This window comes from Lipophrys pholis, assembly GCF_963383615.2.
Source record: "Lipophrys pholis genome assembly, chromosome: 3".
Taxonomy (NCBI): Eukaryota; Metazoa; Chordata; class Actinopteri; order Blenniiformes; family Blenniidae; genus Lipophrys; species Lipophrys pholis.
Window position 1 is genome coordinate 11,538,464 of NC_137627.1, and position 22,802 is coordinate 11,561,265.

Sequence of the window (22,802 nt, forward strand, 5' to 3'; positions counted from 1 at the left end):
GATCTCCAAAAAGTAGAAAGATAATTTGATAAACTGACATGAAGATACTGAAGGAACTTACTTTTTTTTTTTTTTCATGGGCAATAAAAATATATATATTTGAAACATCTAGTAAGTCTTTATATAGTCTGCAGCTGTTGTGACGCTTGCACCTTAATATGGTTTGCATCATCATCACTACAAAAAAATAGTTTTAAAATAAATAACATGAAATAACAAAAATCCACATGTAAAAAAAAAAAGAAATGCTGTGAAAAATCCTCCCCCTGACCTCCATCTTCTTCATCCCCCAACATGGAGTCATACACACATCAGACATATCCATAAAGTCTTTTGTTTCATTCACATTTGTTCCCAGTGTTTCTTGGTCCAGGTGCTGAGGGTCCATTTATTCTTCACCCATAGAGATGCGTCGACTCCCGTCTCCCTCCAAACGGCCTGCCGGGCTTCCTCACTGCGAGCACAGCTGACTGTAGCTGGAGATGACCTGCTCCAGAGCCGTGAAGCCATCTAAGAAGTCTTCCTCCGAGATGCCATATTTTAGATATTGATGGATGTATGCCCTGAAAAAAAAAAAGAAAGATGCAAAGCAGAAATGAAAACTTCTAGAGTCCAAATCAACTTCCAGTTTATATCATTGGAAGAGTGATGCTCCACGAGGTCTATAGCACACCCTTTAACACCCTTTAACACTTTGTTGGTCTTATCTTTGTGAATATTAACATTTGAGAGTGAACCGCTGGACTGACCTGGAAGCAAACATGTTCCAGGCTTTAGCCACCATGTTGTCCAGAGGCCTGAGCAGAGCCTGACTGTTGCTGACCAGCGTGGCACATTTCTCGTATTTATTGAAGGCGACGGGAGACTTCCACAAGCTGAAGGCGTCTGGTGGGGGAAGCCAGGAGGTGTAGAGGGAAGGGTCCTCAAAACCGCCTGTGGGTCGATATACTGTTCAGGGTTTGCGGTTGATTTTAACGCAAATCTCATTTGTCCCCCACCCGAGATGAAATGATCACTTTCCAACTGGCTCTTAAACATTGGCACGGGACCTTTTAATAACTTTTGAGGGTTGAAATACCATAAAAAACGAGGAAAGACTTTAAAATCTGGAAGATATTTTTGTGACGTCACAACAAGCTGTAGTCAAACACAACCCAAGTAACTCATCACCCATGATGACCTCATCAAGCGCAGCAGTGAAAGAAGAAAAGAGGAGGAGTCTGACCCGTCTCCGCACTGTACACGTCTTTCCCTCTCAGGATGAGCAGGTTGGCCAGGGACGTGTTGAAGCTGCCGCCCGGGACCCCTCTGGTCCGCTCCGAGGCTGAAGGTGGACGCACCTGCCAGTCGATACCTGCGGCACAGGACAAGCTCAGCCTCAAGACGAGCGTATGACCACCGCAGGCGTCCTACGTCCGAACTCGCCTTCCTCCATCTTGGTGTTGGAGATGAGCATCTGTCTCAGGTGTTTGAGCAGCGCCGGCCAGCTGAATGTGCTGTACGCGATGGAGGAGCTGGGCATCTGGGGGATTGTGCACACGCTGAGCAGCTTGTACTCCGGGTGGCAGGCGAGGGCGCCCAACAGCTCACCTGAGACACATTGGAAGACATTGGTTAGTGAATGCCAACCTGGGGACCAGAAGAAAACAGAAACCATGTTCTCATGGGACCCAGTGCCTCCCACCCAGAGGATTTCTGCTGTAGACTCCGTGCGAGTCGGCAGTGAGCGCCGGCTGCAGGACGCCGCCCAGCTGGTGAGCGATGACCCTGTTGACGTCGCCGAAGGAGATGTGCTTGATGTTGAGCAGCTGGCTGCACACCCTGTGCACCACGTCGTTCTCGTGCACCAGCATGGCGTCTGAGAGCTGGTAAAGGCGAGCCAGCGTCAGCACGGAGTTGTAGTTCTGGACGATCACCTGACGGAGGAGGAGGAGGAGGAGGAGGGGGGAGGAAATATTGACGGCAATGCTGGACTGCGTTGACGTGAAGTCAGTGAGCGAGTCTCCGTACCTCCCCGGTCCCGTACGGCCAGGTGAGGTGGTTGAGGATGAAGGATGTCGGGTAGGCGTCCCGCAGACACTGGGTGACGTAGGTGCCCACCCCTGAGCCCGTTCCCCCCGCCACACTCATCATGGGTATGAGCCCGGCCAGTCGGTCACAACGCCTCACCAGATCCTCCACCACGTCTCTGTGGCGAGGCCCGTGGACACAAAACCTGAGGAACACAAGAAACACTGCTTTTAAAGGGTGTGACGAAAAACAATGTCAGCGGAGCTGCCGGCGTCCAGTGGGTGGCGCTGCTCAGACATAAGAGCTGTTTGATTTGCAGGCCGAGTCCCAGAGGCCTCAGGACCCGCTTGTGATAAAGTTAGATTTGTTATATCAGTGAATCAAGCTTGTTACGACTCTTTTCAACACCAAAGAAACATTCTTGAAGTGGATGTTTCACACATCCAGCCAAAGTGAAATGTGTATAACGTGATAGCGTGCGAATAAACTAAATACAATTTTTGAATCAAATTGGGTGAGCCTCACAATTTCAATTCAATTACCGGCTGGGCCTTTCTGTGTGGAGTTTGCATGTTCTCCTGCTTGTGTTGATGGGTCAATATGCAAGAGTGGGTAGTTGTCTCTCCCTGCCCTCCCACAGTGTGCACAGGAAGAAGCATTATAGAGGATGAATGAATGAATGCATGTATTGTCTTAACCTTTATGGGATGGCCAGCACTGATTATATATGAAACAAAAGCAGCCCATGGATACATGAAGAAACAGCAGAGTTGTTGTTTGGGTCTTTCCTCACCCATTGGCCCAGTTGTTTCCCGAGCCCTGCTTCTGGCTGAAGTGGGCGGTGTCTCCGTACCTCCACCGGCCACACTTCGCGGCCTTGGCCACACTCTGGTTGATCACTTTGGGCTCCATATCGATCAGCACCGCCCGGGCGACCAGCTCTGGTGCACAGAGACACGCGCCAGGTGAAGGCGGTGCACAAGTGGAAATATGAATCAGAAAAGGGGGGACGTGGGGGGGGGGGGGGGGGGGGGTCATCTCATTTCATCTCACCTCCATGCGCGGTGTGGTAGAAGAAGCGCTCCCTGCAGGCGGAGGGGTACGCGGCTGTCCGCGGCCCCGGCAGAGCGTCGCTGCTCAGGACGTCGAAGAGCTCGTGACCCACCTGGTTACCGCACTGCCCGAGCTGCACCGTCACCACGGACATGCTCGGTCCTCACTCCCAGCAAACTGTGTACGTGTGAAGTAAAGCTGTGTGAGGACGGTCTCGTGCAAGTTCAAAACTACCTTCATTCACTTCAAGATGGGCATCCGAGCGCGCCGCGCGCACTGCCGCCTCGAACAAATAGCCGTTTCCGGGAAAAGATTTCAAAACAAAGTCATCTCAACAAGTCTCTTCTGTCAAGTCTCTTGATTTAGAAGTCTTCACTATAATAATTTTTTTTAATTTCCTGTATATTATTCAATACTGATTTTATTAGAGTTCTATAAATAATTTGATGTATTTATTTTGTATAAAAAAGCGCTTTAAGAGAAAAAGTTTGTTTTAACTGACAAAGAAAAAGTTACACCAAACATGAACATCAAGGTAAATCATCTGTCATTAACAAAAACAACAACAATTGAAGTTGCAAACCTCCTTTCTGGTCAGCGATTGAAAGTGTGTCCTCCAGGTGGCGCTGCCTCTGATCGTACATGTACATTTTGAGGCTGAGTGGAGCGTGCACTGGAGCCAGTCCTCCTCATCACAGATGAAGGCATGAATTAAATCCAAACTGTACTTCATTAAACTAAACAATTCAGCTCCCTAATTCATTAACCCGTTGCACCTCCTTCCTGTGACCAATGCCCTGCCTAAACAATCACAATCTGTTACAAATTCCCTGTAAAGTTTGTTATATCTTCAGTTGAAATATGTGATTTTCAGTCAGGCATTATTTTTGGACAGCCCAGCCAGGTCGTGGGGTCCTTGTGTCACGTATGAGTGAACGGAGGTTTTTTTCAATAATAAGACAGTGGTGGATCATTGTTATATATTGAATGCGTTTATGAAGAAGTTAGTCATTAATAGTTCACCAAGCACACTAACGCTAATCGGCTAGCTCTGTTTACATAGTGTGATGTTAGAGGGGATATAATTCCAGTTTATGGAGCATTATTATCATTACCTGTTACTTATTTATATATCGCTTATTCGTTACAGAAAACCATTCTACATTCTACAATCTTGATTCATCCTTTTAAGTTCATTCATCATTTATTCTACGTGACTGATGAAGCCAGTGTGTGTCTAAGATAAACTAAGTGGTCCCAGCATCGTCCCAGCATAATCAGCAATACTATTCATAAAAAATAAATTAATTAAAAAAAACAAAGTAATTTTCTCCTAAGCAGTTATTGCAACAGAATTATTAACATGAAACTATTTAACTTGATCCTTGTTGGCGGTGTAGCCAACTTCAGTTTCGCCTTCTTGTCCACCTGCAACATGTCACATCAGATTAGACAGTTCAATACATTTTTATTAATGATTGACTACCAGAGCAATACTGAGTTTAAACATTATTTTATTATTAGGAATATATTTTATGTGATACTTATTATCAAATGTGTCATTTGCAGATTATCTTTTAACTCTCATCATGTTCCTCATCACTGTTTATCTATTGCCATTCCCATTTATAAAAATAAATTAAATAATCCTTTTAAATTTAATTTAACATTAATTTTAATTTTTAAAAAAAGCATCCCTAGTTGGATCACTGTGCCCCTCCTTCTCCTTTCCTGTGTCAGTGTCTCCCATGAGACCTTTCCTCTACAAAAACATCATCTGATGAGGAGGTCATGTTTCTACCTCATACTCCTTGTCTGTGGCGTTTCCAGTGATGCCTCGCATCAATCTCTGCACAGAACCCATGTTCTATCCTGAACCTTCCTTCTCAGGCAGGTGGCATTTCCTTCGTACCACAAACCACAGTGGAGTCTGTTGAGGGACTGGGAGGCTGATAGTTAGCAGGAGGAAATGGTGAGGTAACGTTTTTAGGATGCACCTATAGTTTTAATCATCATTATTTCAGTTCAGAGGGATTGGCACTGCCCGTAGCATTAGTTTGTATGTAACGAATGTCACACAGTCAAACTAGTTATTGTTTATTTTTCATAGTGTTTAATGGGTCAAATTTGGGCTCAAAGCCGCTGCCTCAGAAGTGCAAAAAACGAAGGGGAAAAAAAGAAACATACAAAATACAATAGGGTCTTGGCCTCCAGGCCAGGCTCGGCCCCTAATAATAATAAGAAACATACGAAATACAATATGGTTCTGGCCTCACCAACTTAAAAAAAAGGTATGTAATAAACTACATTGATTGAAATATGTATTTCAGTAAGATCATACTCTGAGATGTTTATTCAATTATGTCAGAGGTATTTAAATACCAGCATTATACATTACAAATGTTGATTTAAAAGACTCTTCATTGACTGTTCTCTTTTTGTACTTTTTCTTATTTTTTGTGTAATAACCTGATAAAACCTGATCAGTTGTTTGTGGGTTGATGTTTAGTTTTTGTTGTGGTTGTTTATTCATTTGAATCTATATTAACTTTATCCAAACCACAATTTGTTGAAATGCACGTGAAATATGTTATTACAGTAATAAATGATCCATGGGAAGTGTATTACACAGAAACTGTGTAAAAATCCTTTAAGTTTTTATTTTTCCTCCTCCTGTTCTTCTTTATTTTATTTGACGTAAAATACATTTTTAAAAGCCAGCTTACACAGCCTGACGGACACGAGCCGCACGTGGTGCGTTCATGTACACGTCACGGCGTTGCGTTCACGGACACATAAAGCAGTCTCCGCCCCTGCGCGGAGTGCCGCAGTGCGCATGCTCGGTGTAGTAGCCGGTTATGGCGGCGGTGTGTGTTTGTCCATGAGGTGGGGGACGCCTGCGAGCCTTACCGCCTGTGACAGAGCAATCCCAGGGCAGCGCTGCCATGGCTGGAGTGTTTGACATTGATTTGGACCAGCCGGAGGAAAATGTCTCCGACGATGAGCTCGAGGAGGTACTTTGGCGGGGGATGTGGCTCGTAGCTGCGCGAGCTGTCACGGCTCAAACTCCTCACTGTGCGCGATAGTTAGCCGTTAGCCTGGTCGGCTGCCAGCCACCGCAGGCCTGCTCCTGCCGCCGGAGCTGTCCGGGCCTCCCGGGCTAATGCTAGCCTGACAGCGACCCCCACGGAGCTGTCACCCGCTCTGCTTTTTACTCGAACTCGTAACAATGAACCGCCGGTGTGTGTCCGCCGCTGTCACGGTGACAAAGCGCCGCTGTCACTGGAGCCGTGCAGCGTGTGTGCACTCCGTCCTTACTTGGCCAAAGAGGCTGCAGATATAAATGTGGCCCCGGGTGCAACAGTTTATTTTGGCAAGTCTGCCCGAGAGAGTGTGCACCGAGAGCCCGTACGTTTATGTTCAGGGATCGAAAAAGCTGCACACAGACCCGGCTGCAACTTTACACGGCTCGCGTCAGACCGCTAACGGATATTTGCCTTCTGCAAGGCGTCAAACTCGATCTTATTTCACCACAGTGAGACCTTTAACTTTAACTTTAGACTGACGGAAGAGTGCACAGCATGCATGAACATCTTGCGTCATGTTGGTGTGACTTGGTTTGGACATCTGTTGCCTCATCGCAGCTCCTGCACGAATGTGGAACCAAACACCTGTACACGGCTGCGAACTTCATGTCAAACTCAAATGTGGTGCAACTCATCATTGTTTTGATCTTGAAAGTTGATCACGGTCTTGTGGAAGATTTTATAAGCTCAGAGGATTCCACTGATTGAGGGAGGCTGTAACGTGCAGAGGCTCAACTCTGCAAATATTTGGCTTTATTTCTGGCGAATGATCAGTGGATTGTGAAAGGCTGGTGTTTACATGCTGCAGTTTTTGTAATCATGCATTAGTGCAAAGTAAGAGTAAGAAATGATGGAGCACCATATAGGACAACTTCCATAGTAACTTTACATTACTTAGAATTTCAGTTATTTCTAAACCTAAAACAAACTAAAAAGTTCCAATTTAAAAAAATAAATAAATAAAAAAATAAAAGTAAAATATATCCCAAGCATCTGATCTTGTTAAATATTTTAATATTATTAGATGCTTAATTCTTAATGATGTTGTGTATGGTAACAATGGAAACTATAAAGGCTTGAAATTTTTTCTTTTCCTTTCAGTCTAATAAATGAAAGATAGATAGAGGTTTCACTGATTGTTTTTTAGGTGCCCTTGTTTGTAGTATTTTTTTTTTTATCCCATCTTATTGGCGATACTATTGTTGCTCTCATATTAAGTTCATTATTAAAATGTTATGCCGACATCATCACAGTGAATCATGTGATCTGCAAGTTGCATTTGTCACCCGTTTTAATTTGGACACTCTTGCTGGTGGGGGAATCAAACTGACTCCCTGTCTGCTGGGACAAGCTTGCTTCCCTAACCTCCAATCAACCACCGCTCATAAAAACATGCTCATTCACAGGGCGGATTAATGAACAATGCCAAACAAGTCATCAGGATTTAGTATATCTCAACAGACTGGATCCAAGTTAAATCCTAGGAACAGAACATTTGACCTTAAAGTCTTAATTTCTCAATGGAAATCTTCATTTAGGTGAAAACTGTCAAAATATCTTAATTGGGATGCTGGATTTGGGTATTAAAGGCAGACTCTTGGTCCAAACACGGTCATCATGTGATCACCGGTGTGACCCCACCCTGACCTGTTACCAAACCGGTGCGCCAGCCTCCGTGTCAACAGACACTGTGTTCAATTCAACGAGATCAGTCAATAACGTGCTGATTATAAAGGGAAAATTACACTTAATAATGTACTTGGGCACATAAGGTTAAAAAGCTGAAGTCGTCATGAGAAGAAAAAAAAAACCCCATAAATGACCTGTTATGCTGTCTTTTGTTTCTCCTACAGGCTCAAATCAATGAAATCATGGACCAGTGCAGCGGATTTGAGTTGTAAGTGTCGTCGTGTATCCCGTCCGTTTTGTGTTTGTATGGCTGCATGAAAAAAGAGAAGAAGAAAAAAAATGATTGATATGTTTTACTTCTCTTCCTGCCAGTAACATGGATGACTGTGAGAAGATCGAGATATCTGAAGACAACGTCAACCAGGGAACGGAGAACATCAGACCAGAGTGCTTTGAGCTGCTGCGGGTGCTCGGGAAGGGCGGCTATGGAAAGGTATACGTGAACCGGTGAAGGTGGCAGCGCACTTACACATGCTCCCGCTCAGAACCGTGCATCATTTTTGTCTTCTCATCTTTGGCTTGCAGGTTTTCCAAGTTCGAAAAGTCGTCGGCGCCGCATCGGGCAAAATATTTGCCATGAAAGTCTTAAAAAAGGTGCTTTCATCATTCCTCCAAACCTCTTCCTTCAGTGGTTTACGGCCGCTCTCGGTTTGCAACGCATTACCATAACTGCATACTTGTCGCGACAAGTAAACATTACGGTGCTTCTGTCTACAAACATTGGCCGTCATTGAAGCCTGTGGAGGGGTAAGATTTCACTGCGAGTTGGTGGACTGCCATGTGCACTGCTCTGCTGCAGCCTTGGCTCCTAAAGCACTCGGCCTCAGCTCGCTGGATCCTGCTTCACAGTGTCGCTGCGTTTAATAGATTAACGGGTCGGTGGAACGTGACTGTGAAAAAAGACAAATGTTTACAAAGCATCTTCGCCTCTGAAATGACATTAAATCCAGCGTTGGATTCCGTGATCAAAGTTACTTAAAAAAAGACAGTCACGCAGAGCTGCAGCTCTCATATTTACTCTTAAGATCAGTTAATCTCATCCTGAACAGAAAGTTCGGTTAATGTTGGACCTCCTGATTAATTTCACCCCATTTGGCAACTTAAAAAAAAAACAATAATAATAATTTGTCAGGAACCTGCTTATTGGAGACATTTCACTCTGAAAGTGGATGTCAGATATGTAGGTCTTACATCTTCATCCGCATTGTCTTGTCTTCAGTACATATACATTATATCAAGTTACAAAAGAATTACCGAAGATAGCCCACACACTGTTGAATAGAGCCCCACCCCTCACTCCTGCACCATTCCCCCCCAAACTCCCGATGAAACCAGACCCGACTTGCCAAAAAGTCTCTCTGACATTTGAAGTTTCCCAGAAAATGATCTTTTCTCCCAGACTTTGATGTTTGGGAAAGTTTGAGTTCTGTCCTGGCCTGTTTGAGGTTTGAGGCGGAATACAACCTTTTCCTACAATCAAATTGGAGGTTTTTTTTCTTCTCTTTTTTTCCATGACAATCAATCAAACTGCAAACTGAAGCGTGCCACCGAAAATGTTCTTCCAATTTACGTGAAATGGATCCCCGTTCCCGTTATGACTGCATTTATTTCAATTTTATTAATGTGGAATTGTGCTTCCGCCTCTTTTCCCAAGATAACTGAAATAGCTGCCCGTTCTTTAACGTCACTGTGTTTTTATTGGTAACCTGAAGCTTACGCTGCAAATACACACACTTTTCTGTGTATAACTCTCAGTTATAATCCAGTAATGAAAGCGGAACGGCTTTCTGTGTGTGAGAACCGGCTGAAAATACAGTGACTGAAACCTCATCCTACCATTTTCATAGTTGAAATACTGAGCTGGGATTTAGCAGATCAGTCGCTCCGCGTTGTTATACTCCCATGTGTCTTGTTTGTTGACTAACCTTGATGATCTGGGGATCGGCGGGGCCCCACAGGCCATGATTGTGCGCAACGCCAAGGACACGGCTCATACCAAGGCGGAGAGGAACATCCTGGAGGAAGTGAAGCATCCCTTCATTGTCGATCTTATCTACGCCTTCCAGACAGGGGGAAAGCTGTATCTCATCCTGGAGTACCTCAGCGGTCAGTGCAAACCATGCAGAATACACGAGTACTGTGAAATCACGCTGCGATGCCGAGCTGTACGACATCCCACAAGTGTATAATACACAGGAACTAGTATACACTGAATAGACATAAAAATATAATGATGATAATAATAATATAATTTCTTTAGATAGAGTGCACCGCTACAGTCATGGAGAAGAGTTTATTAACATTAACTCATTAAGAAAGACGCATTTAAATAAGTGATTTACCTCTTCCACTCGTTTCTCCTGAAAGGTGAATAATAAAGAAGGATGTAGGGATGTGTGTGCGTGTGTGTGTGTTTGTGTCGGCTTCAGTCTGAAGTGTGAGTCCTTGTGCAGGAGGAGAGCTCTTCATGCAGCTGGAGAGGGAGGGCATCTTCATGGAGGACACAGCCTGGTGAGCGTCCCTTGTTTCACACACGAAACTAATCGAATCCAAAGTTCCATCTGTGAAACAAAAGTTCTTTGCCGTGAGCAACAAATGATCGCGCACATATTCCCCACCAACGAAATGTTGCCATGACATCACAGTGATGCGCAATTATTTTCAATCCAACGTGTTAAATTTCTTAAATCGTACACGGTGGAATGTTGTTTCTGTAGTTTTTACCTGGCAGAAATCTCCATGGCTCTGGGTCACCTGCACCAGAAAGGAATCATCTACAGAGACCTGAAGCCTGAGAACATCATGCTAAACAGCCAAGGTGAGTGAGAGGAAACCAGCTCGTCGTCACAATAAGAGAAACTGACGGTTCTGCCGTCAATAATGAATGTTCAGTTATTAGATTGTAAATTGCTAGGTTCAGACTTCCTGTTCTTCAGAATGTATTTTATGTTGTTTATTGTTCATCTTTGCCTTAGCGCCTTTATTTTGACACAGGAAGTGATTCACCGGAAGTAACCAGTAAAGCTCAGAGACAGTTAGTTGTATGATACCTTCCAAGCATCCTCTTTCTTCAGTTTTTTATGTGTGCAATCCATCAGGAGGCAATAACTTTTAACTTTTCGCTGTACCAGCAGCCGAGAACTGGAGTTATTTGTGTTTTGTCAACAGTTTTAAAAAGTATTGCCATTATGGGCTGTTGGCCCTCAGAAAGTCATACGATCTAACCTGGCCCTGCCCTGTGAGAGCTTCCCAGCTCTGTCCTTGCAGTGTGCGTGTCTCCCCGCTACAGTGCAATCAGTAAAATACATGTGTTGTTTTCCTCCAGGCCATGTCAAGTTGACTGACTTTGGTCTTTGTAAAGAGTCGATTCACGACGGCACGGTCACACACACTTTCTGTGGCACCATTGAATACATGTGAGTGGACTTTTTCCTCTGACTTTTCTTTTGAGTCTTTCCTTCTCCGCCCGGTAACATCGCTGCGTCGCTTTCCTCATTTCAGGGCTCCGGAGATCTTGATGCGAAGTGGACACAACCGAGCCGTGGACTGGTGGAGTCTGGGCGCCCTCATGTACGACATGCTCACCGGGGCGGTCAGTTAAACCTTTTAACAACGGCGTTGAACGTCACTGTTAATGATGAACTATTATAATCGTATCAAGGTTTTAGGGTGTGAGAGTAAACGTGGTGTTTGGCCTCCCGCTTGTCTTTGTAGCCACCTTTCACTGGGGAAAACCGAAAGAAGACCATTGACAAGATCCTGAAGTGCAAGCTCAGCCTCCCTCCCTACCTCACACAAGAAGCCAGAGATCTCTTGAAACGGGTCAGTAGGCTTTCTTAGTATCCTTTTTATTTTATTTTTTTTAAATCAGACTATTTTAGCAGATGTCAAAGGAGCATTTCAAAAAATATTTTAACATATGAATGTTGGTTGCTCAGTTACTGAAGAGAAATGCCTCCTCGCGACTGGGAGCAGGAGCGGGAGACGCCACCGAGGTGCAGGTGAGTCTCGACACACAAATAAAATATTAATAATAATAATAAAACTGCCTCTAAGCACTCGTATAAGACGGATTTCACAAATTGTGATAATTGTGGCATCTGGCTAAAAAGTGAAATATGAAAAAACATGCGTTACAAAGCTAAAGTGGTTTATAAAGTGTTTTAGTTTGTTTAAAACATTTATAATATGTGGAAGCTCAACACCCATGAAATATGATTCTGGTTTAAAAAAAGAGCTTTCATTCTAATTAATATTTTTTTAAGATGCACTGTTTACATTTTAGTATTATGCACAAAAAACAGAAGTCTGTGTTTTTCTTCCGTTCCTGCACGTTCACGTCTTTACAACCGCATGACTGTTGGTTCACCAAGCTTATTTGCTGACGCTGTTAAGTTTGTGCCACCGGATATCAAACGCGCTCTTGTATTGACGCTTTGCGGGTTTATTACGTGTGCACAAAGAATTGTTTACTGGACTGATGTTTTATCACCATCTGTTCATGGCCCGCTGTCCCGCAGGCTCATCCCTTCTTTCGACACATCAACTGGGAAGATCTGCTGGCTCGGAAAGTGGAGCCTCCTTTTAAGCCTTTCCTGGTGAGTATCGCGCCGTGCTGCACTTTTTATGGAAGGGAACTTAAGAACAGCATTGCCCCCGAATGAGGCCACGGGGGCAGCTGGGGTTCACGTTTCCAGTGGCAATTGAGATCCAGGTCCTCTCCCGTTTCAGTCCGTCTCCAGTTTACCTCGACAGCAGACGCACCTGCTCATGTTGCCCTGCCTCCTCACCAGTGTTTCTCACTTCCTGACCTTCACAGCAATCAGCAGAAGACGTGAGTCAGTTTGATTCAAAGTTCACCAGTCAGACGCCCGTCGACAGCCCGGATGACTCGACCCTCAGCGAGAGCGCCAATCAAGCTTTCCTGGTAACAGCTGGTCACCTTTTCCCACAAAGTGCTAAACTCTCTGCTATCGACTCATTGATAATAAGAAAATCTCTCTTTGTGCCAAAAGAAAAAAAACTTCCCGTCTTCAGTGACTTGATGCTCAAACTTGTCCGTATGTTTTCTGTAAATATGAACATTTCCTGGGGAATGTAATTACTCCAAAACGTTGAACCTGATCCTGCCCATAATCATTAATAACTCTTCTTTACTCCACCTGTACCAGGTGAATTGAAGTCATTTTAGCTCTGGGGCCACAAACAAAACAGTTTGATCTCATTTAGTCCAGACCAGTAAACCAACAGAGCAATAACTTGTACATAAATGCGACTCCAGAATCTTTTCCCTGGTTTATATTTCCTGAACTTTATACAAAATGTCTTGTCTGTGGAACCCCCGGTGGACACATTAGGAACAGCAGTCACTTTTATTGAACGCTTATTTTATTAAAGAATTGCAGTTAATATCGTGTTATTTTCACACTATGAAAGGTCAACTGTGGGCCTTTTGAACCCTGTTTTGGGACGTTTGTCTAACTGATCTAAAACAAAAAAGAGAGATTAAAAAATGCTGCCATTGTTGCTTGTAAATATTAGAGATAAAAACCTTTTTTTTCTTTAACAAAGTTCATGTAGTGGTGGAGCCAAGGAATGAAAAAAAATTATTTCTGATCTTTTTTTTTTATGGAGGAGGATATATTGACATATCGCTTCTTCAAAGCTGTGCATCATCCATTATTTAAATATTTCCAATGGCAGTGACAGTATTGCTCATCGATATGCTTCGTGTGCTATAAATTCTAATTGTTTAATTTGTCTTGATGTGTCACATCTACCTGGCAGGGTTTCACATATGTCGCTCCTTCAGTCTTGGAAAACATAAAAGAAAGGTTCTCATTCGAGCCTAAAATCCGCTCGCCTCGACGGATCATGGGCAGCCCCCGAACACCTCTCAGGTATGTGGGACTCGTCTGCAGCAGGTGCTTCAGAAAAAAAAAAAAAAAACCTGTCAAAGTTCTGAAAAAGACGGATTGATGGGTCCCTTGGAACCTTATCTCTCCTTTCCTGTTCCGCTGCTCTCTACTGAGCAGTGATTAACAACCGCAGCTGCTAAGATTAAGCAGAGGAGACACAGAAAGTGCAACAGTCTTCATTTGAACTCTTTGTCTTTTGTGCGACTTCATTTCTTTGTACGTTACACCTACGGTGATGATAAAAGTACTCTGCTTTGTCTTTCCAGCCCCATCAAGTTCTCAGGGGGGGACTGCTGGCCCCGGGGCCCCCTCCTCCCAGGCGGAGGACCCAGCGTCCTCCAGTCTCCTCAAGACCAGGCTATGGAGCTGTCCACCCCCGAGCAGATGGACGTGACCAACAGCTCCGAAGCCTCGGCCCCTCTCCCCATCCGTCAGCCCGCCGGGGTCAACCTGGCTCAGATGAAGCAGCAGGCCTATCCCGTCGTGGCCAAACGGCCCGAGCATCTACGTATGAACCTATGACCCGCTGCACCCGTTTAGGAGAGTTTTTCTTGACTCTTTTTTTTTTTTTTTTTTCTCTTTCTTTTTTTAAATAAACGAAGCAAAAAGATATGGATGCTAGAGACAATGAGAAATCAAATTGCACATCCGCACACTACAAATACTGTTACAGCCTGGAGTTTGTGTGTGCGCTAAGTGCTACAGACATCACCGTCTTGCCACTTCTACACCGGTTGATCTTTATCCCCTGCCTCCTCCTCCTCCTCCTCCTTCTCTTCCTCAAACTGGACTAGTAAGGCTGGGAAATCTTATTGAGGGGCTCCAGCTCGTGTGTGACGTGGACTCGTAAGGCAGTGGTGTCTCACACAGCAAGCGAGCGACTCAGACTGAGAATGCAGTCAGTCCAGGAGATGATGTCCAAAGTGCTTTTTGCGTGGTTCCGAATGAACGTCTGTGAGAGAAATGCTTCCACCGGAAGAGACCTTCACAAAATGCTTCCTGGCTCTGAATAAATAATACGAATTAGGTTTATTTAAAATGATCAAATTGTCGTTTTGAGTAGCAAACAAGCAGAGGTTCTCAGATGGATTAATATAGCTTTATGTCTTATAGTTTCAGACAGGCTACATTTCCTGTGCTATATCAATGATGAACCTGAGAGCCTGAATTTAAAAAAAAATAAAAAATAGAATATCATTGTTATGGATGACTTGTAAGACATCTCATTTCATGTGGGCTACCACACTGTGGGCTGTATCAATGTCTGAAATCAAACTGATATCGGTGCTGCTTGACGTGGATCCCACCGCCACGCCACGCCTTGCCTGGTCGCGCAGGAAGAAACTTGACCTCGCACTCTGATCCCAGGAGTGAATTCATATCAGAGACTGTGGCACCAGTTGATCTGGACACTGTCTGCCGTTGTTGGGTTTAATGCTCAAAAAAAAAAAAAAGAAGACCTGGATCAGCTTTTACAGCCTCTCCTGCATCAGCATTAACTTGTTTCAGAGGGGAATGTTAAAACTCCTGAAAACAAGAAAAATTATAAATACAAAACATTAAAAAAAAAAAAATAATTCAAATGGTGTGGTGTCTTTAATGCTTGTTCACAATATTTGCTCAGTTTTGAGAAATGACTACACAACCTCGTGAGTTTGCATATTTCTTTAATTACATAGATTTGTTTCAAATCTCAATATTGCATCTTATAATGCCAAAGTTCATCACGTTCATTATCAGAACATTATAAAGCACAGCTGCAAACATATTTAGATTTCTCAACATACCCTCAACTTTGCAATTCTTAAATAAGGGGCATCTGAAGTAACGTAAACAGAAATTCCAAAGTTAAAAAAACAAAACATGAATAACAAATGAAATTAAAACAGTTCTAATGATAGGAATTTACTATCAGATCGGTTGAGCAGGCAATAGAAAAACAAATCTCGTACAGCCTCATGACATTAATTCTGATCCTGGAGACGAGGGATTTCCAAAGTGGGAGGATGAGCCCCACCTCACACAGTTTGAACGTCTCATCTTATCCAGCTGTGATGTTTGGTTGAATGATATTTATGAATCAAGCTCAATCAACTTCACGCTTAACCATTTTAGAAAATCCATTCTTGTTATCTATGTATATGTAATTTTTTTTTTTTATTAATTGTTTTGCTGTAGAAAATTGAAACAGCATCCCTTTGATCTCCAGGTTGGAGTATGTTGTTCTGTGCAGCAGCTGGAGTCACCGTCTGAAACTGCTGCTGCTGCTGCTATAGTAACTGATTGTCAAAGAAGAAAACACAAAAGCAACAAATCTTCTCTGTTAACAAAACAAAAACAAAATCATGCGACGTCATTAAACACGAGCCAGAAAGTACACAGAATCATGTGTTAAAAAAAAAAAAAAAAGAGGAACGTCTGTGCTTTGAAGAGGATTAATCGGCACCAAACAGAAACAACAGCTTCCTTGGCCTCTGGCCTGTCCAGAGAGGGCATCAACAATCAGAAGATATCGAGTTAAAAATGAGCTGCAGCTCGACGTGTACATTCGACAGAGCTGCTCCAGAGGACACGTTCAGTTATGTACAGTATAAAAAAGACACAAGTCAGCGTTCGCTGGTCAAGGCTTTTCTTTCTGGCCGCTGGTCCCAAAATCTGAAATGTTTTATGAGCAATAAAAGCTGTGCAGGCCACAGTAGATAAAACCCACAATGCCGCCGCCCCACCCCGGCACATTTGATGATAAGCCAACAAAATGTCAAGAGCAAGGTTCCTCGGGGAACATGGATACCAGACTGGGCCCTAATGTGAAGCTGTAAAAGTAAAATGGACTGTTCTTCTCTACAGACTGCTGGTACAGTCTCATTACAACAGAATCTGAGAGTAAACATGCTCTACGTTAATAATGAAGACTGTGGGTGTTAAATGGGAAAAGTGGGACTCCTGTAGCAATGTGTTACTTAAGGAATAAGGACACTGTACATCCGGGAAATGGGAATCGGTTTTTCTTATGAAATCCCTGCAGTGCAGCTGAGAAAATATAGTTATCTTTCCAAACGTTCAACGACTGACCTGGCCCTAAACAGAGTGTACAGGCTTTTGATGCTATTAAAATCTGTACTGTAAATTGGTCCTTGAGGGAGTTAAAATAATGGAGATTCTAAGTTTTCACTACGGGTTCTCTCTGAGTATTCCAACCCTCCCAGCTGCCCATCGCCGTCCGTCTCTCTGGGCCTGTCCAGAGTGAACCCTGCCTTCATCCCCGGCGCTCCTCCTCTCCGCATCGGTTCAATCAGTAGTTATAGACAACGGCGGGAAAGAATGCAGTTTTTAAAGAGGAAATGTGTGTTGGGCCTTATAGAGAAATAACAGCAGCATAAAACTACAGTTTTACTACTTCTAATAAGTGGAATACTCCATAGCTTCCATGTCAGGTTCACTATGTTCCTCTGAAGAGTTCCAAAAGCTAAACAAGGCACAAATTCCCAGAGGGGAGAAAGAAAAAAAAAAACAACAACAAAAAACACATCATAATCAACATAATCATTCATAAAAAGAAAGTACTGACACAGATGGAAGTCGACCAACAAACAAACGAGTTTTACTCAGTTGGATTAGCAGAAGTTTTCAATTAAGCTGTGTCATAATTGGGCGTTCACTGGCCAAACAAGACCACAATGTTGGATGGAACATGTGCTGGTATGCTGCCATTTGTTTTTCCTCAGTGCCTCAGAGAGTTCTTTTCTCCCTGTGCACATATTCTCAGCGACATGAGAACAACTGGTGACTTTCACATAAAGCCACATGTGTGGATCTGACCTGACCAGAGTGTGCCCTGCCTGTCGCTCCAGCCTCCTCTGACTCTAAATTTAAAAAAAAAAAAAAAAAAGGTCAGAATACGAAGTGGCCTAAATGTTCAAAAAATGACTTCCTGCTGAAATGAAAAAAAACAAAACTGAAAAGCTCAGCTTAAGCTGACGATCAAAGCAAGTTAAAATAAAGTCAAACAATAAAACACAAACACATTCTTTCACCGAGCTCTGGTTTGGTTCAACTATTTAAAGCAGCAGTGTTTAAAAAGATCGCAACCTTGTCCTTGGATTTCGAGGAAGCCTGACGGGACGTTTTAGTTTACAGTTCGGAGTGAAGACAGCGAGTGACCTTTTCAAGTCGTGCATGTGACAGATGATGGCGGCGATGTTTTGACCAGGGCGGCGCTTGACCAGGCAGACGGGGATACACTTACAGCATGTCCAACATTTAATATGGACGAAAAGTGTCTGAAGTGAGGTTGACTGGTCACTAGTTTGCTCTGCAACTCCATGCAGCAGGGCTCTGATCCTGCAGCCGTCGCATTTTCTTCCCCAGCCACACCCACCACGCCAGACCAATCACAACGCACACCACCGACTCCACGTAGTAGCCGTCCAGCGTCGTCACGCAAACGCCCCCTTCCTTAGCGCACAGCTGGGGGCCAGAACAGGGACAGAATAAGTTTTTTCAGGTAAGACTATAGACGGGGTTTTGTTCCACAGTCTATTCCCAATCACTTACCCCCGCCTCCGCTGGGGAGCCGCAGCTCTGCCCCGCCGCGCCCTGACATTCTTTAGAGGTCAGTGGATCGACCAGCCACAGAGCCACGGTGGAGGGCCAGTTTCCCCCAAGGTTGGTGACCGTGTTCAGCAGGGTCATGTAGGTCCCACCTATGAGGGGGTCACTCACTTTGGCGTGGAAGGCCATGCAAGCCACATACATGCTATACAGTGCCACCTAGAGGAAAACAAAGGAGGATCACTTTCTGGGACATTCAAGGGTCTTTACTTTTCCAACTGAACTGAAGCGGCATGTGATTTGTTGGTTTGAAAAACAAAAAAACAAATACAAAATTCATTAGTGTCCAGAAAACATACAGATATCAAAATTAAACTTTCTGTATTTATGTGACAGAAATTAAAAAGAAAAGTTGTTTCTATGCCTGCATGTCTCAGCCTAAAACTCAGTAGTTGTCATCTTAAAGTGTAAGTCTTCATTAATCAGACTGCAATGAGCAGTTCTGCATGTTTTTGTAATCCTAACCGTAACTACAGCTCATTTGCTTATTACTACAACAGGTCGGAGCCCACATTTAATGGGCGGGCCTGATGTTGGAATCACTTTTTATTTGTCTGTTTCTGAGACACAAGAAGAAAAATAAAATTCTTTAAGCCACGACAAGAAATACCACACCTGATGCGCAGCGTAGCTTAGCAGCACAATGGCGTAGTAGTAAACTGGGAAGCCTCCATCTTGTTTTACACTGGGCGTCCACCACACCAGCAGAGCGTACTCCAGTCCAATGAGAAGCCTGCAACACAAAACAAGCTGTCGTTCAGCGGATGTGTATCAAACATGCTCTGCCATCCAGGGATTGTTATCAATTCTTTCGTCTTTCTTTTGGTGACGAAGAGCAAATTTTCAACAATACATTTCTAGATTAAAAATAGGCGGCCTGTAATTTGACACCAGCGTCGCCTTACTGCTTATTGCAGTGTGTAGATAATCAACTAATGATATAATGAGTGGACGTCAGACTGTCTAGAATAGATGGTGTTTTCACTAAAGTGTGAAATCTGAACTTCAGGAGTTGAATTAGCATACATCAGAGTGGAGAATTTAAAACTGTGAATATGGTTAATGACCATCCAACAACATAAAATTCTACATCTATCCAACAAGAAATCATAAGTCCACTTTAATGTGAGGGTGATTATGGTTAATGTCAGAGTAACTGTCTATGTGAATCATTATTTAAAGTATGACTATGGCTTTGTGATTTGTCACAACCTGAAAGGGAAAGCCTTGTAAAAGACGTCCAGAGGTCGGGGTCCTGCAGTGTATCTACTGATGACCAGTGGTAGAAGGATCTGCAGCGGCACCATGGGCACTGCCAGCAATGCCAGCTGTTCCTTGGGAACTCCAGCCTCCACCAGCTTAAGACCTGTAACTGCATCTGCTGCAGAGAAACCAATCTGGAACACACAGTTAAAGCACAGGTTAACACATCCTGACACTAAATATTAATTTTACGCAACAATCATGAACATAAAGGCCCCTTACTTTAGCAGTGAGCAACAGAGAACAGAAGGTGAAGACTGTGGGCATCTTGATGATGGAGAACAGCAGCTTGTACGTTTCCGTGACACCTTGAGTCTCCTCTGGGACTCTTCTCTTCCCTTTGGCGGGGGCATTTTCCCTTTTGAAGACGGCCACCAGCGTGGTGGAAACCAGGAACACCACTCCCCAAAAAAACAAGAAATCTGCAAGCAAGAACCATTTAAAAACACACGCAAACGTTTAATCATCGCTTATCAAAAATCGATTGAGTTTTGAAACATTAGGTAATCCAAAACTGTACCTGACAAGGTGACAATGCCTGTGTCCTTCGGCTCCATTCTGAGGTATTTGTTGCAAAAATTAGCAGACTCTAGTGCCAGAAAGAGGACGTTACCCAGGAAGTAGCCGGCTGTCTGGCCTACAGAGTTGCAAGTAGATGCGTAGCCCACATTTTCCCTGGACAACATAGTCAGGGCCCAGCCATCCACAGCTATATCCTTTAACACAATCAGACACAGATACAAGATGTATGCATTTCTCTTTCTGTCAGCTGGCATCACTGTGATCATGAATACTCACCTGTGTTGCGGCCAGAAAGGCGAGCATAAAGAAGACAGCAGTAAGTGTGACTATGTCTGGTCCTTTCTCGTTCTGGAGCAACGAATCAACCGTTACAGAAAGGTAGAGCATGAAGAGGCCCAGCAAGTACTGAGTGGGCACCAGCCACGACTTCCTGCGGAAACAGATGGGAAAACGATATAATCAGAAAAATGCAATGTCGTGAAAAAGGCAAGTAAACTTCAACATTGTAAGCGTCTTTATTCTCACCTTCGTCCAAACCTGCTACAGTACAGTGCATCCACCAGCGGTGCCCAGAAAAGTTTGAGACTGAATGGCCAGAAGACGAAGCTGAAGAAGGCTTGATCTCTGTAGCTGACGCTCTTACTCTGTAAAATCAGTGGGATGCTGCCTGCCAGTCCAAGAGGAATCCCTTGCAGCACGTAAAGGAACAAAAGGAGAAGCACATTTCCCAACTCGCCACGAATCCCCGGCCGGACTCTGCCAGGCCTCCTGTCCTCAGAGTCTGAGCCTCTAATAAGCTCTTCCACCTCATCGTCCACCCCTGGCACGGAGTAGCTTATCGCCTCCCTGTTGGTGCTTCTCATGTTCTCAGGGAGGGCAGCACCACCCGCCAACTTTCTCTGCCGCCCGTTCATGAATTCTGAGTGCTCCATGTTGAAGCAGTGGGCATCAAACCTGCTTTGCCCTCAGAAATCCTGCAGGAGGAGATGAAGGGAGCAGTGAAACAGTTAAAAGACAAAGGTGCCAATAAATGATCTCCATTTCATTGAGAATAAAGTGAATAATTATTTTTACAAATGACATTATTTATTGTACACACAAAAAAAAAAGACTTGAAAACAATAATAATTTTTTAAAAATCACTATAAGGCAATAACAATAATCTATAAAAGTAAGTAAATGAGATTAAATGTAAACTTAATAATTAAAAATGCCTGCCTCGGGGAAGTCTTTTTCTAATGCCAACACTATTCTTGACTGGCTACTTTATTCAGATGTTGATGGTTTTTCTCCCCATTTCTTCTATGAAGAAGTGAGACACAGCATGATACGTTTACATGACAATACATGCGAATTTCAAACAAATGAAATTAAAGAACAGAGAGGGGGAAATGCGTCACAAAAAATCAATACGGGAAGTTATTAAAAGTGATTTCGAAGGCTGATTATGAAGCAGAAAAATCTGTGGTTATGATCAGGCTGGCAACCTCGTCATCGCACACACTGTAGTCAAGGTTAAAATTTAAAGACGTTACGATCACAAAAATCCTCAAATCGTGCTTTTATTCGTAAACATGTATACACAGCCGACAAGCAAGACACAATGGAAATTAACTAATACATTAATGCATGCATACCTGGTGATGAAAACATGCCAAATCAAACAAACAGGTTGAATCACAGAGCCAATCAACGGCCAGTTCAGCAACTGTAATCAGGTTTATTTAATCGATATCTAGTCGGCAGCATTTGAAGGATGATAATAATGAAAAACTGAAAAATAGAGTACCGTGTGGCTAAATTACAGCTAACATCAACAGAGGAGTCAGGAAGAGCGCCGTGTGCAGCAGCCAAATGAGCCCGACTACCGCAGCTGACGTGTCAAACCGACACGGCGCAAAGTTCCGCTTCACTCAGCTGTATGGAGCTGTTTTATGGAAGAGTGTGTGTGGTTATATATAAAGTACGAACGACTACATGAAAAAAAAACGTTTACAAACTGAGTTTGATATGAGGTTCAAGCACTTTTTGATATACCGTCTGTTTTCTGTTTTCATGCCTGAGAGTTTGAAGGTTTTCTGGCGTCTGTCTGGGTGCTGATCACTGATTCAGGAGTAAACATTTACTAAACTTGCTGCAGTGCAGTATTAACTGGATAAAGGTAAACTCTGTTAAAGTGTGCAGGGTGTCTTTCTGTGGGAAGTTTTCTATTTTTAGAGGTATTGAAATAAGAACCCTCCACACTTTTTTTAATTCAGCTTTGAGTTACTCTGGTGGGCATGAACAAGGACTGGTCTTCCATCCATCCATCCATCCATCCATCCATCCATCCATCCATCCATCCATCCATCCATCCATCCATCCATCCATCCATCCATCCATCCATCCATCCATCCATCCATCCATCCATCCATCCATCCACCCACCAATCCATCACAGGGCAAACACGCAGAATGACAACTAGAAACTCTCACATTCAAACCTAGGGGCAATTTAAGGTTTTTGAGCGTGATTGCCACACTGAAAGGCCCAGCCTATATTTGATCGCACGACATTCTCGATGTGAGGTAAGAGCTACTGTGGGGCTCCTGGACTGGTATCTGCAAATCAAATCACATGGTACAACATTTAAAGGCATTTCACCTACAAG

The 22,802-nt window shown here is 43.7% G+C and overlaps 3 protein-coding genes across 5 annotated transcripts; 1 reads left to right on the forward strand and 2 right to left on the reverse strand.

Annotated features, from left to right (window-relative positions):
* Window positions 1-34: 34 nt before the first annotated feature.
* On the reverse strand, window positions 35-3,751 carry tubd1 (tubulin, delta 1). Of its 2 annotated transcripts, XM_080459037.1 has the most exons (9): window positions 3,647-3,751; window positions 3,064-3,240; window positions 2,804-2,951; window positions 2,011-2,215; window positions 1,685-1,916; window positions 1,426-1,590; window positions 1,226-1,354; window positions 750-933; window positions 35-563 (listed from the first exon to the last, which is right to left on the reverse strand). In XM_080459037.1, exons 2-9 carry the CDS (start codon window positions 3,215-3,217, stop codon window positions 452-454), a joined length of 1,329 nt encoding a protein of 442 aa, XP_080315163.1. In that variant the 5' UTR covers window positions 3,218-3,240; window positions 3,647-3,751; the 3' UTR covers window positions 35-451. The 2 variants fall into 2 exon arrangements, with proteins under 2 accessions (XP_080315163.1, XP_080315162.1); XM_080459036.1 differs by lacking the exon at window positions 3,647-3,751 and having other exon boundaries at window positions 3,064-3,367.
* Window positions 3,752-5,895: 2,144 nt separating this feature from the next.
* rps6kb1b (ribosomal protein S6 kinase b, polypeptide 1b) lies at window positions 5,896-15,286 on the forward strand. The gene is made up of 15 exons (XM_080459451.1): window positions 5,896-6,077; window positions 8,003-8,046; window positions 8,151-8,271; window positions 8,364-8,432; window positions 9,797-9,944; window positions 10,292-10,349; window positions 10,556-10,656; window positions 11,164-11,254; window positions 11,340-11,430; window positions 11,553-11,660; window positions 11,777-11,839; window positions 12,359-12,436; window positions 12,658-12,765; window positions 13,626-13,738; window positions 14,023-15,286. Exons 1-15 carry the CDS (start codon window positions 6,009-6,011, stop codon window positions 14,276-14,278), a joined length of 1,518 nt encoding a protein of 505 aa, XP_080315577.1. The 5' UTR covers window positions 5,896-6,008; the 3' UTR covers window positions 14,279-15,286.
* A 120-nt stretch (window positions 15,287-15,406) lies between these two features.
* slc33a1 (solute carrier family 33 member 1) lies at window positions 15,407-22,010 on the reverse strand. Of its 2 annotated transcripts, none has more exons than XM_080460466.1 (9): window positions 21,790-22,010; window positions 20,678-21,126; window positions 20,429-20,582; window positions 20,151-20,346; window positions 19,853-20,052; window positions 19,580-19,764; window positions 18,983-19,100; window positions 18,311-18,526; window positions 15,407-18,223 (listed from the first exon to the last, which is right to left on the reverse strand). In XM_080460466.1, exons 2-9 carry the CDS (start codon window positions 21,082-21,084, stop codon window positions 18,059-18,061), a joined length of 1,641 nt encoding a protein of 546 aa, XP_080316592.1. In that variant the 5' UTR covers window positions 21,085-21,126; window positions 21,790-22,010; the 3' UTR covers window positions 15,407-18,058. The 2 variants fall into 2 exon arrangements, with proteins under 2 accessions (XP_080316592.1, XP_080316593.1); XM_080460467.1 differs by having other exon boundaries at window positions 21,942-22,000.
* Window positions 22,011-22,802: the final 792 nt, after the last annotated feature.